Here is a 15,908-nt window from a genome sequence, read left to right as displayed (position 1 = left end):
ACTATATACAAACTCTAACGCTACATTTATAAAAATAATTTGTTATAAAATACTACAAAGATCACTGTGAAACAAAAAAGTGCCTCTAGATCAAAACTATGGAGACGACAGATGTCCGTCTTTGATATTGAACTACTCATTTATTTTTGCGTTCCTCGTTCTTTTTAACTCATGGTTTACTCTTTAATCTTGTGTTTTCTTTTACGTTTACTTCTTGATTTCACTGTTACTAACAATTCTTCTATTTTCTGTTTATTTCCTGCATGTTCTGTTCATTTTTTCACCTTTTCCCATGTTTCTTCTCCTTTTATACTCCTATGAATTTTCATAATTTAGGTTTATTTTATTTTATTTTTATTATATATACATATATATATTTTTTGCTGTAATTACTGTATTATTGTAATGGTATTATTATATATTATATATCACTGCCACCGGGTGTATACCCAATTGTAGTGTTAATAAATACATACATAATTTTATTTTTTTATTTATTTTTTTTTATTTCTGTCTTCCATTATTTTATTCTCTTCTCATGTTTTATTTCTATTAATTCCTCTGTCTCATTCCATTCTTCATGTCTTCTTTTTCTCCTTCGTTTCTCATTTCTATTTTCTCTCTCTAATCGTTTACACCATACTTTTGTATCCATTATTATTATTATTATTATTATTATTATTATTATTATTATTATTATTATTATTTACTTAGAACATTATTCCGGTGGTATTTATTTATCTGTCTATCTATCTATACATCTAAGCATCTATAAATGCGTGTGTATACACACACACACACACACACACATATATATATATATATATATATATATATATATATATATATACATACCTATAGGCCAGTGTCTATATATCAATTTACAATAGACAGTACAAAATCATAAATGCTTATGCCATCCATATTAAAGAATATATATATATATATATATATATATATATATATATATATATATAAATGCTAATGAAAAACAAAAAAGATTATGAAAAGAGATAAACACGTATTGTATATGAATACAAGATGTTAAGTGTAAAATGTAAAAGTGAAAATTAAAGAGAAACAAAACAAACTGATAGCAAGTTAATAATAATCTATTAGTTTTCTTCAATTTCAGTACGTAATTAAGGTTTGACAGCCAAAATGACTTGCAATGCTGCAATAGATATAGAAATAAATACTAGTAAGAAAACAAACAAACAAGAAATAAAAGAAGAAAATTTGATAAAGAATGCTAAAATATATTGTCATCAGTATTGATGCCAATTATTGTGTATACAGCAACATACAGTTACATTAAATTTAGATAAAGTAGAATTATAATTAATATTACCAAGGAAATAGTTTATTTTAAAATTGGATAACATTTTTTAATTGATAAACTGACAACCAATTGATAACCACAGTTCAGAGATAGAAAGTTACAAGTACTGGACATAACAATGTAATAATAAATATAATACAATACTTTGTAGGTAACTACTCTTTTGCACCCCCCCCCCCCACTCCCCCACATTTTCTCTAATCCACTCCTTTGTTTAGAGACGTAGTACGACTCGAAATAAAGTTTTCTAGCAAACTACACTAGCAGCGTCATCTAATTCCATACGAGTCCGCTAGATGGGCCTGTATGTGCTGCGAAACTGAGCAGTGGAGTAAGATGGCGGGCGTTTGAAACGTGTGGCCGGCCGGTTGTAGAACCATCCTTCTCTAGCCGGCGATTGGGGGGAGCCTACACATGGGCGGTCGTCCCGGAGATCTCGCTCGGCGCTCTGCCGCCTCAGTACGAATCTAGCGCTCGTGGGGGTCGGTCGCCTTGATTCCCGTTCACTAACGAATCTCGTTCACACACCAATCCTCCTCATTTCTCCCATGTCGGCAAGCGAGTGAAATACCTTTCCTGATTATGACTGCAGTTTTCTGCGGCGTCATAGCAACGGTGTAGTGCTGTGTTGTTTTTCTTTTTTTTATTAATTTATTAAACGTGTTGTGTATAATTAATTGAAGACTATAGTAACTATGGAAACCAAGTTTAGTTTTTCTTGTGCACACTTCGCAGTGATCATGTTGTGGCTGATGCTTTTGTCCGGGTCATCAGGGACCTTCATCAACGGCGAAGAGGCGATAGGGTCGCCCTTGAGGGTCGCCCAGTGCCGTGCTCAATGTCTTCAAGCGGTGAGTCAAAAAATTTCAACCCTTCCCTCTCCAAAAAAAAAAAAGTCTTAAATTAAAAATTAAAAATAAAAATAATTTGAGAAGGCGCTACCATTGTTGGCTCTGAAACTGAGAAATATGCACAAAAATAAACAAACTTAATGTGTAAGTTAATTTATCCTTTAAAAAAGTAAAAATACAATTTTATTTTCCGGGAATTTAATATTCAAACAATAGACATTAACTGTTTGGACTTAGTTTAATATTGTAACTATAGGAACAGAAATTGACTGTCGAATTTTTCATATTTTATATGAGAACATAACCAACAAATATTTTATTTTATCCCATAACCTATTGCCGCGCGAAATATCCGTAGGCGACACTGAGTGCAGTAATAGATATAAATAATTTAACATACACTCCCGTCTTTCCTTTACTTCACTCCGAAAAATGAGAAAATTTCCAAACTAGTTTCAGAAAATGCAATAATTTAAATGCTGACATCAGTAGACATAAAACCTAGAATTTAATTTGACATGAAAACAAATTTGAGATGTCAGAATATCTGTAGTTATCGCAAATAACTTGCACTAATTTTAACTTAATTTTAATTAACAAGTGGTCGAGCTTAATTCAAAATCAGCACATGTATATATTTATTATTTACATTATGTAGGCCTATATACTTTTTCTAAAATTTGTAATTTGTATCATAGGTCTGTACTATTCTCAAGTATTTAGTTGAAATCGCTGTCAGAATTAGATCTTGTCTATTGTTATTCTGATATAGTAACCATAGAAACAAACTGCGAATGACGTATGCTTTTGAATTTCAACGTGAACAATATTTGATAAAACTGCAGGAAAGCTTTCAAACTAGATCACTCCAACGTGCCAAAACTTAACTCCCACCCCAGAAAAAATAGAATTTTCGTCTTTTCTGATATTAAAAACTTGAATATAATCTTTTGATTGATTCGTTGTTATGTTACAAATAGAAATTGCGAGCGTATTATTTCAATAATATAACCAATAAATATGTTTATTTCTTCTCATAACTCAGTACCTTTCGAAATATCTTTAAACTATCACTCCATTAAGGCATTTGGTACACCATCAAAAAGGAAAACAAATTGACTTCAGATGTATTTACTAAATTGATAAACTGATACCACACGTGTTTTGTTTTGTTTCGTTTCCCTCAGAACAAATCTCACCAGTGTCGTTTAACGTAGTGGTAACTATAGAAACAGAATGGTACTGACTTCTGTTTTAAACTAAACGTAAACAAAATTGTTACAGTTACTACATAATATGACGAAAATTAACACTAACTCCAAGAAAATGCCAGTTTATCTCTTCTGATATTATAAACTTTAATCTTAAACGCTATGTTCACTTATTTCATACTATATGAATGTAATATCTCGACTGATTCAGTATTGTAATCATATAAATAGAAATTACTGCTAGGGCCTTCTATTGTAACAATAAAAATAATAGCCTATTATCAATAGATATTTTAAATTTCGTCTCATAACCCAATACTGTTCGAAATATCTTTAGACTTGTCACTGCGATAACAAACATTTGGTACAACCCTCGAAAAGGAAAACGGTCGAATTGATAAACTTATGTCACAAGTGTTTTGTTTCCTTTCGCTCTGAAAAAATCTAACCTATGTAGTTTAATATACACGGCAGCTATGAAAACGTATATTGCGACTGACGTTTGTTTTTAATTAAGATTCAGAAAATAGTTTTTAATCTCGTACTAATGAACTCTCGATGCCGTAAATCTTAGAACATACACAAAATAAGGGATCACAAAATAATGTCAGTTTCTTGTCATTTGAAACTAGAATGAAGAACAACCTTTATGTTTCTGTTGTATTTATTCTGTGTTACAATAATATAATAGAAACAGAAATGACAGCTGTTTTCAGTTTCCAAGTAAATTGCAAAATAATGTGTTACATTCATTTGGTCTCGCTACAGTATGGGTCTGCCAGTGTTTTGCGTACGTCTTTCAGGCCGTCAGTACCATAACATACCAAAAACAAACACCTCTCACTTCAAAAAAGAATTATAATTGTTTATTTCCAAAGTTGAAACGTTATCATATTCTTTTCTTTATATTTCTGACTTCCCTTCACGTCGAAAATATCTATTTGTTTTCTTTCAACGTTAAAAACTGATACCTACAGTGTTTTGTTTATATTTTTGTGAAAGAGATCCTATCTATGTGATTGATTCGGTGTGGTAACCATAGAGACAGAGATTGCAACTGTCTTCTGTTTTTAAATAGCAACATAAACAACGGTTGGGTTTTTTATTTATTTAGTCTCATAACAGTGCCTGCTGAAATGCTGTTTGTTTTCGCTTTGTAAATCACGACTGGGACCGTGACCCAGGGTTTGGAGTGTTATCATAACCTTCGCCTAGAGAAAGTGGACGTAGAGAAGTAACAATCATCGGATAACCTTACACGTATACGATTCTTTCGCATTATATTATCTCCAGCTACGAAAATATTATGGTTTCTTTTTAAATCGCTACGGAAACCGAGTGTACTTTTATTGTTTATCGAACAGATATCGCGCATATGAAAATATAAATAGTTTCTTGAAAAAATAGAGGAAATTTTCGACGGGTATTGTACGCCGCTGTCAGAATTTATGAACTAGACGTTCGTTTTACGTCATATTCCTGTAATAATTTGATATTCGACGTATTATGATTATTATTATTTTTATTATTATTAGCCGTACCCGTGCGCTCCGCTGCACCTGTTAGAAATAAATATAAAGTAATTACACAATTAAAATAGGACGTTTGATCCAGGGAACAACTTTTACAACAGCGCAAGATAATCTGCTTCGCTCATTACCCAATTTTTTTTTTTGCATTGCATTTATTGCATATATATTTTATGTATTTTAACACGATTCAATTGAGCATAGTTAAAATTTGAATTATAAAATAATGGATTGCTAAGCTAACGTACTATTACTGCATACTAAATCAATACAGTCTCGTTGTTCGTTAATTCTCTGAGATTAAAATGAGTGTACATAAATATTATTTTAAGAAATACAGAAAACGAATGTACAAAATAGCCTATCAAATTTTCTGTGCATAAGAAGCTATTGTAATCTTACCTGTCCTCGATTTACTCAGACGTTACTGTAATAACATTATAGCATTATGTCCATCTAGAGAAACTACACTTTCCAATGGTGAAATAATAATTAATTATACAAATCGATTAATTTAGCTTCTGATATTACTTCATACAAACACAGAAACATTCTCTGTAGGCTATGTTTAATAGCTTTCGATTGTTGATGTCCAAGGCCCCTTATAGACGAAGTCATTTGTTCTTAATTCATTGCACCGTCTTAGATGGCGTTATTTTAATTTTAAAACTCATTTATCTCATTAAATATCAGTCCTATCAAAATTTTGTAAAGAATAAAACTTATCGGAAATCATTTTCAAAGAAACATTTGTTATGTAACATTTTTCATGAAAATTAATAATAATAAGGGAGATATTTCGATTTATTTAATACAAGCCCCCTTATAACCCCCCTTTTAAATAAAGTATTTTAAATGCCATATAGCCTAAAATCTAAGTTACAACGAACTTAAATTATATTCCAATTTCCATATAAATCGGTTCAGCCATTATCGAGTGAAAAGGTAACAAACATCCAGACAGACAGACAGACAGACAGACAGACAGACAGACATACAAACAAAAATTTCAAAAAAGCGATTTTCGGTTTCAGGATGGTTAATTATACATGTTAACACCAATTATTTTTGGAAAATCGAAAATTACCAGAAAACTTTTGGCTACAGATTTATTATTATTATTATTATTATTATTATTATTATTATTATTATTATTATTATTATTATTATTATTCGCTGATTTAAAAATCTTCCGTACAACCAAAAGATTTCCGACTGCCAAACTCTTCAACGTGACATCGACACAATTACAAAGTGGTCGGAAGAAAATGGTATGAAAATTAACATTGCCAAAACTGATTTAATTATACCTTTCCGAGGAAAACTTAGGCCTATTCTCAAAAATTCAACAGCGAAATTTCGATATCTCCTCCACTACAGACTAAACGTTAAAATCACTGAAACGTTTTCACAACACATCACATCACTTATGTAACCCCTCGACTAATCTACTAACCTCGGCTTCGTGTCACTTAGCTATCCCTTCATTTAACCAATCTAACCCACAACGAAACGTAAACCACACCTCAGTCCGGTGTGTGATGTGGGGAGATGCGGAATATTGGCCAATTCAGCTGTTACCTAAATAATGTTCAAATAAACAGAACAGATAATGTTAAAAACCTTACAATATTCGTTGACAGTAAACTATATTTTCACAATCACATTGATTGCATACAGGATGAATTAAAAGTAATGCCAATAATTTCAAAATATTATTCTTTGAGATATTTGAAACAAGAAAGTTTAATACAATAATTATATTCGTTTTAGCTTCTTGTTCGAGATAAAAAAATATTTTGTAAAAAAAAACATTTCATAACGTGTTTTGAAAGAAACATTGATTTAATTCCTAATATGCTCAGTCAATTTAAGAGCAATTATTACAATAATAAGCGTTTGAAAGGAACAGTTTTGTCCTTTAAATGTGCAGAAATTTCATCCGAACAAATTGAACTGTCTGTAGCATGTACGAGTAAATCCAGAAATGCGTATAGTGTTAGTTGGAAGACCTGAGGGAAAAAGACCTTCGGGAAGGCCGAGATGTAGATGGGAGGACATTATTAAAATAGGTTTGAGGAAGGTGTGATATGGTAGGGACTGGATAATTTAAGAACAATTATTACAATAATAAGTGTTTGAAAGGAACAGTTTTGTCCTTTAAATGTGCAGAAATTTCATCCGAACAAATTGAACTTTCGGTAGCATGTACGGGTGAATCCAGAAATGTGTATAGTGTTAGTTGGAAGACCTGAGGAGAAAAATACCTTCGGGGAGGCCGAGACGTAGATTGGAGGATATTATTAAAATGGGTTTGAGGAAGGTGTGATATGATGGTAGGGACTGGATTAATCTTTCTCAGGATAGGGACCGATGGCGGGTTTATGTGAGGGAGGCAGTGAACCTCAGGGTTCTTTAAAAGCCATTTAATTATTATTATTATTATTATTATTATTATTATTATTATTATTTAATTTATATGAAGAAAGTAATCTCTTTATATTTATGGCCTTCTTCTTAAGCTTCCTGGGCGTGTAACTCTAGAGTTGAAAGCTATTTACGGATTTGTAAAATATTTACGGACAAGCCTACATAGGTGGTGAAGTGTCATGGTAGGAACTTCACATGTACGCTTGTTTTGTATTAAACGCCTTCAGCAATGAAAAGATACGGCTAGTCTTAAAAGGTGCTATTCATAGACATTTCGCAGCACGCACTACGAGCTTACTAAGCTAGCCCCGGCTATCCACTGGTTACTTGTACAGAATTCAAATCATATCCTATCGCTAACACTGGTTTATGAATACGAAAAATGCTGATCATCCACCGGAAGCCTGCGCTAAAAATGTCTATGAATACGGACCTAAGGGTCATATTCATATACATTCTCAGAGTCCGGACATTCTTAGCGCGGGCTTCCAGTGGATGATCAGCGAACTAACGTTTTTCCTATTCATAAACCAGTGTTAGCGATATGATATGAATCCTGTACAAGTAATCAGTCGATACCCGGGGCTAGTTGAGCACGCTCGTAGCGCGGGCTAGCGAAATGTCTATGCATAGCACCCTTAATGATTATGGAAATAGAGCATTTTTATTGTTTACTAAATAGAACAAAAATCATGCGAATGAATACAAGATGTTATTATTCATGTATTGTAAAGCTTTAACGCTGATGACATACGATATGTATATTTTTTTAATTTTGTATTATTATTATTATTATTATTATTATTATTAATATTATTATTTAATTTCTATGAAGAAAATAATCTCCTTGTTTATGACCTTCCTCTTAAGCTTCCTGGGTATGTAACTCTGAAGCTAAAAGCTATTTACGGATTTGTAAAATCATATTTACAGACAAGCCTACATACGTGGTGAAGTATCATGGTCGGAACTTCACACGGACGCTTGTTTTGTATTAAACACCTTCAGCAATGAAAATATGACGGCTTGCTTTTAAATCACTATGGAAACAGAGCATTTTTATTGTTTACTGAATAGAACAAATCATGCGAATCAATACTAGAGGTTATTATTCATATATTGTACAGCGTTGATACTCTTGACTTAAGATTTGTATATTTATTATTATTATTATTATTATTATTATTATTATTATTATTATTATTATTATTATTACCACCATCCAAGGGAACTATTATTTCCAAGTGCTTACAACTTTCTTGTTCGTATGGTTTCTGAAAGTGTAGGTAACTCAAGTTAAAAGTTATTTGTGTATTTACAAAATCATCATCAGTCGGGGATTAGGCCTCTTGATCGGTTCCTCTTTAGATTAGAAGCAGATCCTTCCATCCCTTCTCCGGCTAAGGTCTCCCTTCCAGAGGGATCTGTAATTAAACAGTGTCTGAATTAGCCTGTGGTTGGGAACCCGTAATATTTGTCCGTGCAAGTTATTCCGGTAAATTCTGATGGTTTCAGTAATGGCTGTGATGTTTAATTTCATTCAGTTTTCTACGATGCTTTACTGGTTATAAACATTATAATTTGCCAGTGGTCTTAAAATATAATATTAGTAAAAAAACCGAGAAACAGTAACAAATATAAATGACACTCGGGAGGAAATTAAACACTGAATAAATATGGAAAATGCCTGTTTATTATTAGGTTGAGAAGATTTTATCATCCAGTCTGCTCTCAAAAAAGCTAAATATTAGAATTTATAACACAGTTATATTACCAGTTGCTCTGTATGGTTGTGAGACTTGGACTCTCACTTTGAGAGAGGAACAGAGGTTAAGGGTATTCGAGAATAAGGTGCTTAGGAAAATATTTGGGCTAAGACGGTTGAAGTTACAGGAGAATGGTGAAATTACACAACGCAGAACTGCACGCATTATATTCTTCACTTGACATAATTAGGAACATTAAATCCAGACGTTTGATATGCACAAGCGACGTATGGACGAATCCAGAAATGCATATAGAGTGTTAGTTGGGAGGCCGGAGAGAAAAAGACCTTTGGGCAGGCAGATGTAGATGGGAGGATAATATTAAAATGGATTTGAGGGAGGTGGGATGTGATGATACTGGATTAATCTTGCACAGGATAGGGACCGATGGCGGGCTTATGTGATGGCGGCAATGAACCTCCGGGTTCTTTAACCCATAAATTCGCAAAGTATCCTATAGGATACAACAGGTTAATAGGCTATAATTTTAATAGAACGATAGAAAAAATTGGTAGGAAAATTAAAATTTCACTTACTTTACTTTTAAAGGCTTATCCACTTTATAAGCGGTTGCCTTGAATTCCCTTTTTCCATTCTTCTCTGTTATTCCATGATCCATCTTCCAGGCCTCTAGCTCTCATTGCTTCTATAATTCTTCCCCTCCACATATATCTAGTCCGTCCTCTTTTTCTTCTTCCGGTTATTGTCATAATAACCTTCAATAATTCAAAGGGGCAACTGATCCTGTATTATTATTATTATTATTATTATTATTATTATTATTATTACTAGCCGTACCCGTGCGCTCCGCTGCACCCGTTAGAAATAAATATGAAGTAATTACATAATTAAAATAGGGCATTTGATCCAGGGAACATTCGTGTTTGATAGAAGAAATAAATCGTTTAATATCTTACTTAATTTAAATTGCATCCAAATAATTAAAATGCTATCATTTTGGTCCAGAGACACTCATTTGGTGCAATGACAATTCCTTTAGTATGTTTCTTAATTTCTATTACATGCAACCATAGTTTAATGAAGATTGATATCATTTAGATTTAATGTGTATATTTTATTTTACTTGTTATAGGTTTCCATTGAATTATGGTAATAACTTAATTTTAACCCTTGTTTTCTACGTATTCAGTAAATGGCGCTTGGCCCACTACGATTCTGAACCCTTCAAATAATTTAAATTATATTATATTATATTATATTATATTATATTATATTATATTATATTATATTACTAGCCGTACCCGTGCGCTCCGCTGCACCCGTTAGAAATAAATATAAAGTAATTACATAATTGAAATAGGACGTTTGATCCAGGGAACGTTCGTGTTTGATAGAAGGATAAATCGTTTAATATGTTACTTAATTTAAATTGCTTCTAAATAATTAAAATGCAATCATTTTGGTCCAGAGACACTCATTTGGTGCAATGACAATTCCTTTAACATGTTTCTTAATTTTTATTACATGCAACCATAGTTTAATGAAGATTGACATCATTTAGATTTAATGTGTATATTTTATTTTACTTGTTATAGGTTTCCATTGAATTATGATAATAACTTAATTTTAACCCTTGTTTTCTACGTATTCAGTAAACGGCGCTTGGCCCACTATGGTTGTGAACCCTTGAAATAACTTAAATTATATTATAGTATATTATATTATATCAGAAGTTACTGTAATAACATTATAGCATTATGTCCATCTAGAGAAACTACACTTTCCAATGGTGAAATAATAATTAATTATACAAATCGGTTAATTTAGCTTCCGACATTACTTCATACAAACACAGAAACTTCTCTGTAGGCTATCTTTCATAGCTTTCGATTGTTGCTGTCCAAGGCCCCTTATAGACGAAGTCATTTGTTTTTTAACTCGTTACACTGCCTCAGATGGCAGTTATTATAATTTTAAAACTCATTTATCTCATTAAATATCAGTCCTATCAAACTTTTTCAAGGAATAAAACTTATCGCAAATTATTAAAAAAAAAAACATTTGTTACGTAACATTTTTCACAAAAATCAATAATAAGCGAGATATTTCGATTTATTTAATTCAGGCCCCCTTATAACCCCCTTTTGAATAATGTATTTTGCATGCCATATAGCCTAAAATCTAAGTTACAACGAACTTAATTTATATTCCAATTTTCATCGAAATCCGTTCAGTCATTATCGCGTGAAAAGGTAACCATACATACATACATACATACATACATACATACATACATACATACATACATACATACATACATACATACATACATACATACATACATACATACATACAGACAGACAAACAAAAATTTCAAAAAAGCGATTTTCTGTTTCAGGGTGGTTAATTATATATGTTAGGACCAATTATTTTTGTAAAATCGAAAATTACCAGAAAAATTTCGGCTACAGATTTATTATTAGTATAGATTATTATTATTATTATTATTATTATTATTATTATTATTATTATTATTATTATTATTAATTTCAGATCAGCTGTTTTTTCTCCCCCACCCAAAAGCTAGTTTCTTTTTTGTTAATTATGAAAATGTCTTAATTATTAACTTATCTTTTCTTATCTCGAAATGTTTAGACCTACGTACTGCCTTTTGTTTTCTTCGGAATTGGCTAGAATAATTTAGCCATATGTATATAATGTCATTGTCAGTGGAATAGTTTCTGATATATTTCAAACAATATTTCAAATATTAATTTCACAATACTATAATATTGTACAATATATAAAATATGGACATTGCGATAGTTGTTTTCTTTACAGTCCGGCACGGTTTAATAAACTAGTGTGAGAAATGAAGTTTTGCCAATTTAAGAGCCTTAAGTAATAATAATAGTAGATTCTTTTGCAGTTGACTTGATGATAAGCTTTAGGCCTACTACAGGTTTAGAATTGCTGTTATTCTATAAAAATCTCATTTTCTCTAGTCGTACTTATTCGACTAATGTATTTACCGAGAATGTGTTGAAATTTGGCCAAATTTGATACCTTTATCTCTTGGGTCTAAAGAAGAGAGATTGCAGCCGAGATAATTGAAAGGGGCAACTGATCCTGTATTATTATTATTATTATTATTATTATTTTATTATTATTATTATTAATTTCAGATCAGCTGTTTTTTCTCCCCCACCCCAAAGCTAGTTTCTTTTTTGTTAATTATGAAAATTTCTTAATTATTAACTTATCTTTTCTTATCTTGAAATGTTTAGACCTACGTACTGCCTTTTGTTTTCTTCGGAATTGGCTAGAATAATATAGCCATATGTATATAAGATGAACCGTAAGTAATGCCATTGTCAGTGGAATATTCTCTGAGATATTTCAAACAAAAAAGTTTAATACAATTTCTCTTGCTTTTCGAGATAAAAGTTATTTTATATGAATCATTTCATAACGTGGTTTAGAAAGGACATTGATTTAATTCCGAATATACTTAGGCAGTTTAAGAGAGCAGTGTATTATGATAATAACTGATTGAGAGAATTTTAGTTTTGTCCTTTCAGTGTGCAGAAATTTGATCCGAACGAAAAGTTGCATTTGTTCCGATCAAATTTGTACACATTTAAAGGACAGGACTAAAGTTATTTCAATAATTTATTATCATAATACACTGCTCTCTTAAACTGTCTGAGCATATTAGAAATTCAAGCAATGGCTTTCCCGAAACACGCTATGAAATGTTTCATTTAAAACAATTTTTATGTCGAAAAGGAAACAAAAAAAAAAAAAAAAAGAGCAAAATTCTATCAAACTTTGTTTGAAATATCACAAAGAAGAATTGTCTAAATTTAATGACGTTACTTACGGTTCACTTTGTATATTATAGCAAGGTATTAAGTTGGGAGTTATCAACCATAATCTAGAGATAATCTTTCGTAAGTGAATCGTACATTCATTGTATGAATTTTACACGTACGCTCATATTGTAGCCTACATCTCCTACACATCTAGCAATAGAAATCTGAATTCTTTAAATTCACTATGGAAACAAGAGTCATACGTTTGTGCGAGATCGTGCGTATTTGCTTGTTTTCCGCACAGAACCAATACGCGGTAAGTGTGAAATACCACATTCAGTATTCCCAACGTAACACACACAACAGTTTCCCTCTTCTTACCGCTTAAGCGCGACATTCATTTTACTGCTTTAGGCTTTTAACATATTATTTTTAGAGACGTTTAACATAGTAATAATTATAAATTGGAAACTTACCACTGCATTTTCACCTAAATTGCAATGTTAATTATTGTTTTTAAATATTTGCAAAAATTAAGTAAAGTCTACTACTCCACGAAACTTATTGCATTCTTGATACAAGTAACATTAAGGAAGCCGTGAAAAAATCAACAAGATTCCAGATGCCGATGTTATTACTGCAATATGTTATATAAATAATATTGTTAAAATATTAAAATGAAAAAAAAAATCATAACATAACCTTACCGTTTGTTTTAAGTTCGCATTTATAGACTGGGGAAAAAAAAGACAGACGTATATCACGGCCTGCTGGAGTACAGTAAACACAGAAAACATTTTATAGCAACAATGTTGAAGAAAGATATTTTGGTTTTCCGAAGTTGCAGTCATTAAACAGAAACCAACATGGAGATTTCATTGCAACTAATTAGAAATTCGTCTTTCAGGTATGTAATAAACGATCTTCGCACAAAATAATGTACGATACACGAGCGGTAAGTTTGTTTTCATGTTCTCAGAAATTAAAAAATCTCAACTACGTTTCGCTCTTTCAATCTTTTCCTCGAACATGAAAACGTCAACATACCGCTCTTGTAACGTATATTAAAATTGCTTTCTGTATCAAAAAGAAATCGTGTATGCGAGTTGGAGCTGGCTTTCTGAATTTAAAAGAAAATATTCGACGTGCATTGTAGGCTATACGATTATTCATAAGTCAAGAAAGATATGAAATACCTTTAACTTTGTTAAGAAGTAGGCTCTATGTAGAAAATAATAATATAATAAATTCTGTTCATGGAAAAAGTATAATTCAGTTTCAAAACATTCAATATGATCGTGATTTGTCTCCTGTATAAATAGTAACTGCTCTTCTAGAGAATGAACAACATTGAGAAGAAAATATTCTATTTTTTTTTTCATAAAGTTTTTACAAGCTTCCATAATGGCGACAAATTGCAGGATCCACACCTCAATACGTTCAAGAGTTCTCAATGTTCTCAATGCGCTGGAAAAATGTATATTTCATAGTAACATCACAGTCACGAAGCTTGAGTTTTGAGGTTGCTAGGAACAATTGACTGTGCCGGTACTATTTCGCATTGTCTGTAATGAGGCGATATTAGCTATCCTAGTGGTTAGCAACTATCTACGGATGCATATTTACTACGTATTGAGCTTCGTGACTGTATATACTAGACCAGCGTTTCTCAAACTGTAGTCCGCGGACCACCTGTGGTCCTCGAGGTCTGCCCTTGTGGTCCTTCAAAAAATACAGAAGAAAAAATAAAATTCAAACGAATTGCGTATCACTCTATAGCTGAAAATCTCAGAGTTTGGAAATGACACATGGCAATCGCCTTTCACTTTTTCTCCCAGTACTGACATTTTATGAAATTTATTAGACCTACCCTATCCGTCTACCGACTTCCCACTCTACTCTCAACAACAAAAGAAGAATTTAAAGCACTATGAATGTGATATTTCCCTGCATATCTGGCGCCGCGCCTGTAACCCAGCCAGGAACCACCCAAATTCATAACAGAAGACCGAACCTTTTCATGTATTGATGACTTTCTTAATAATTTTGCCGACACTCAGTCAGCACATTGAAATGGTCACGTACTGCACGTCGTACACCAATAATACAACTCTGAGGTCACAATTTGAAACTTATTTTCGAAATAAATATGACGAATTTTCATGGGTTCGTGATCACTTATATTGCGATATTGAAACTAACAAACTTTCATTGGGTGAAAGAGAACAGTTAATTGAACTCTAGAATGTATTTAGTATTAGTATTTATTTATTTAACCTGATAGAGATAAGGCCGTCAGACCTTCTCTGCCCCTCTACCAGGGGATTACAACTATAACATGAACAATAAGATTACAATTAATATTAAATTTACAATTACAATTACAATAAAAATTAAAGTACGACAAGATTACCTGATTAATGAAAGCTAGACATTTTATCATAGAAGTTAAGAACAAAGACTATTTTTGTATTTACTAAATTACAAATTAAACCTACAATAACAAAATTCTATAGTGATGAAATTACCGGATATTGAAATATTTTGTGATAGATTAAGAGAACTATTTACAAGAAACCATGTCTGAAAGAGTCTCAGTTACTGACCAAGTGCCAAGTAAGTTTGCTTTTGAATTGAATTTTATTTCGACAGTCCCTGATGCTAGCAGGTAACGAATTCCAGAGTCTTGGCAGGGCTATTGTGAAAGAGGATGAGTATGAGGAGGTGCAATGGGATGGTATTGTTAGTATTGTTTCATGGCGAGAGCGTGTGTTCAGATTGTGGTGGGAAGAAAGGTAAGTGAAGCGAGACGACAGGTACGAAGGAATAGAAGAGTTCAAGATTTCGAAGAGAAGGAGAAGTGAATGTAAATTTATTTTCTTATCTAGTTTAAGCCAACCTATTGCTTGAATGAGACCGGACTTCAATGAAATTCCAAGCGGAAAGTATGGTTAATTTCTGGACTTCATCACAAGTGAAACGAGAATACAGTGAACTGTACAA

At 32.0% G+C, this 15,908-nt stretch overlaps 1 protein-coding gene across 2 annotated transcripts in view; it reads left to right on the top strand.

The window, feature by feature from the left end:
- Window positions 1-1,749: 1,749 nt before the first annotated feature.
- The window catches only part of LOC138693878 (uncharacterized), a 756,839-nt gene continuing 742,680 nt past the window's right edge, over window positions 1,750-15,908 (top strand). For both annotated transcript variants that reach the window (XR_011330579.1, XM_069817676.1), the window contains exon 1: window positions 1,750-2,193. Coding sequence is in view for 1 of the 2 variants with exons in the window: in XM_069817676.1 (XP_069673777.1) it covers window positions 2,038-2,193 (156 nt within the window). In the remaining variant the exon portion in view is untranslated. The remainder of the gene's footprint in view (window positions 2,194-15,908) is intronic.

This window comes from Periplaneta americana, chromosome 2, assembly GCF_040183065.1.
Source record: "Periplaneta americana isolate PAMFEO1 chromosome 2, P.americana_PAMFEO1_priV1, whole genome shotgun sequence".
Taxonomy (NCBI): Eukaryota; Metazoa; Arthropoda; class Insecta; order Blattodea; family Blattidae; genus Periplaneta; species Periplaneta americana.
Note: the sequence above shows the minus strand (reverse complement) of the source record. Positions and strands in the feature narration are given on the sequence as shown.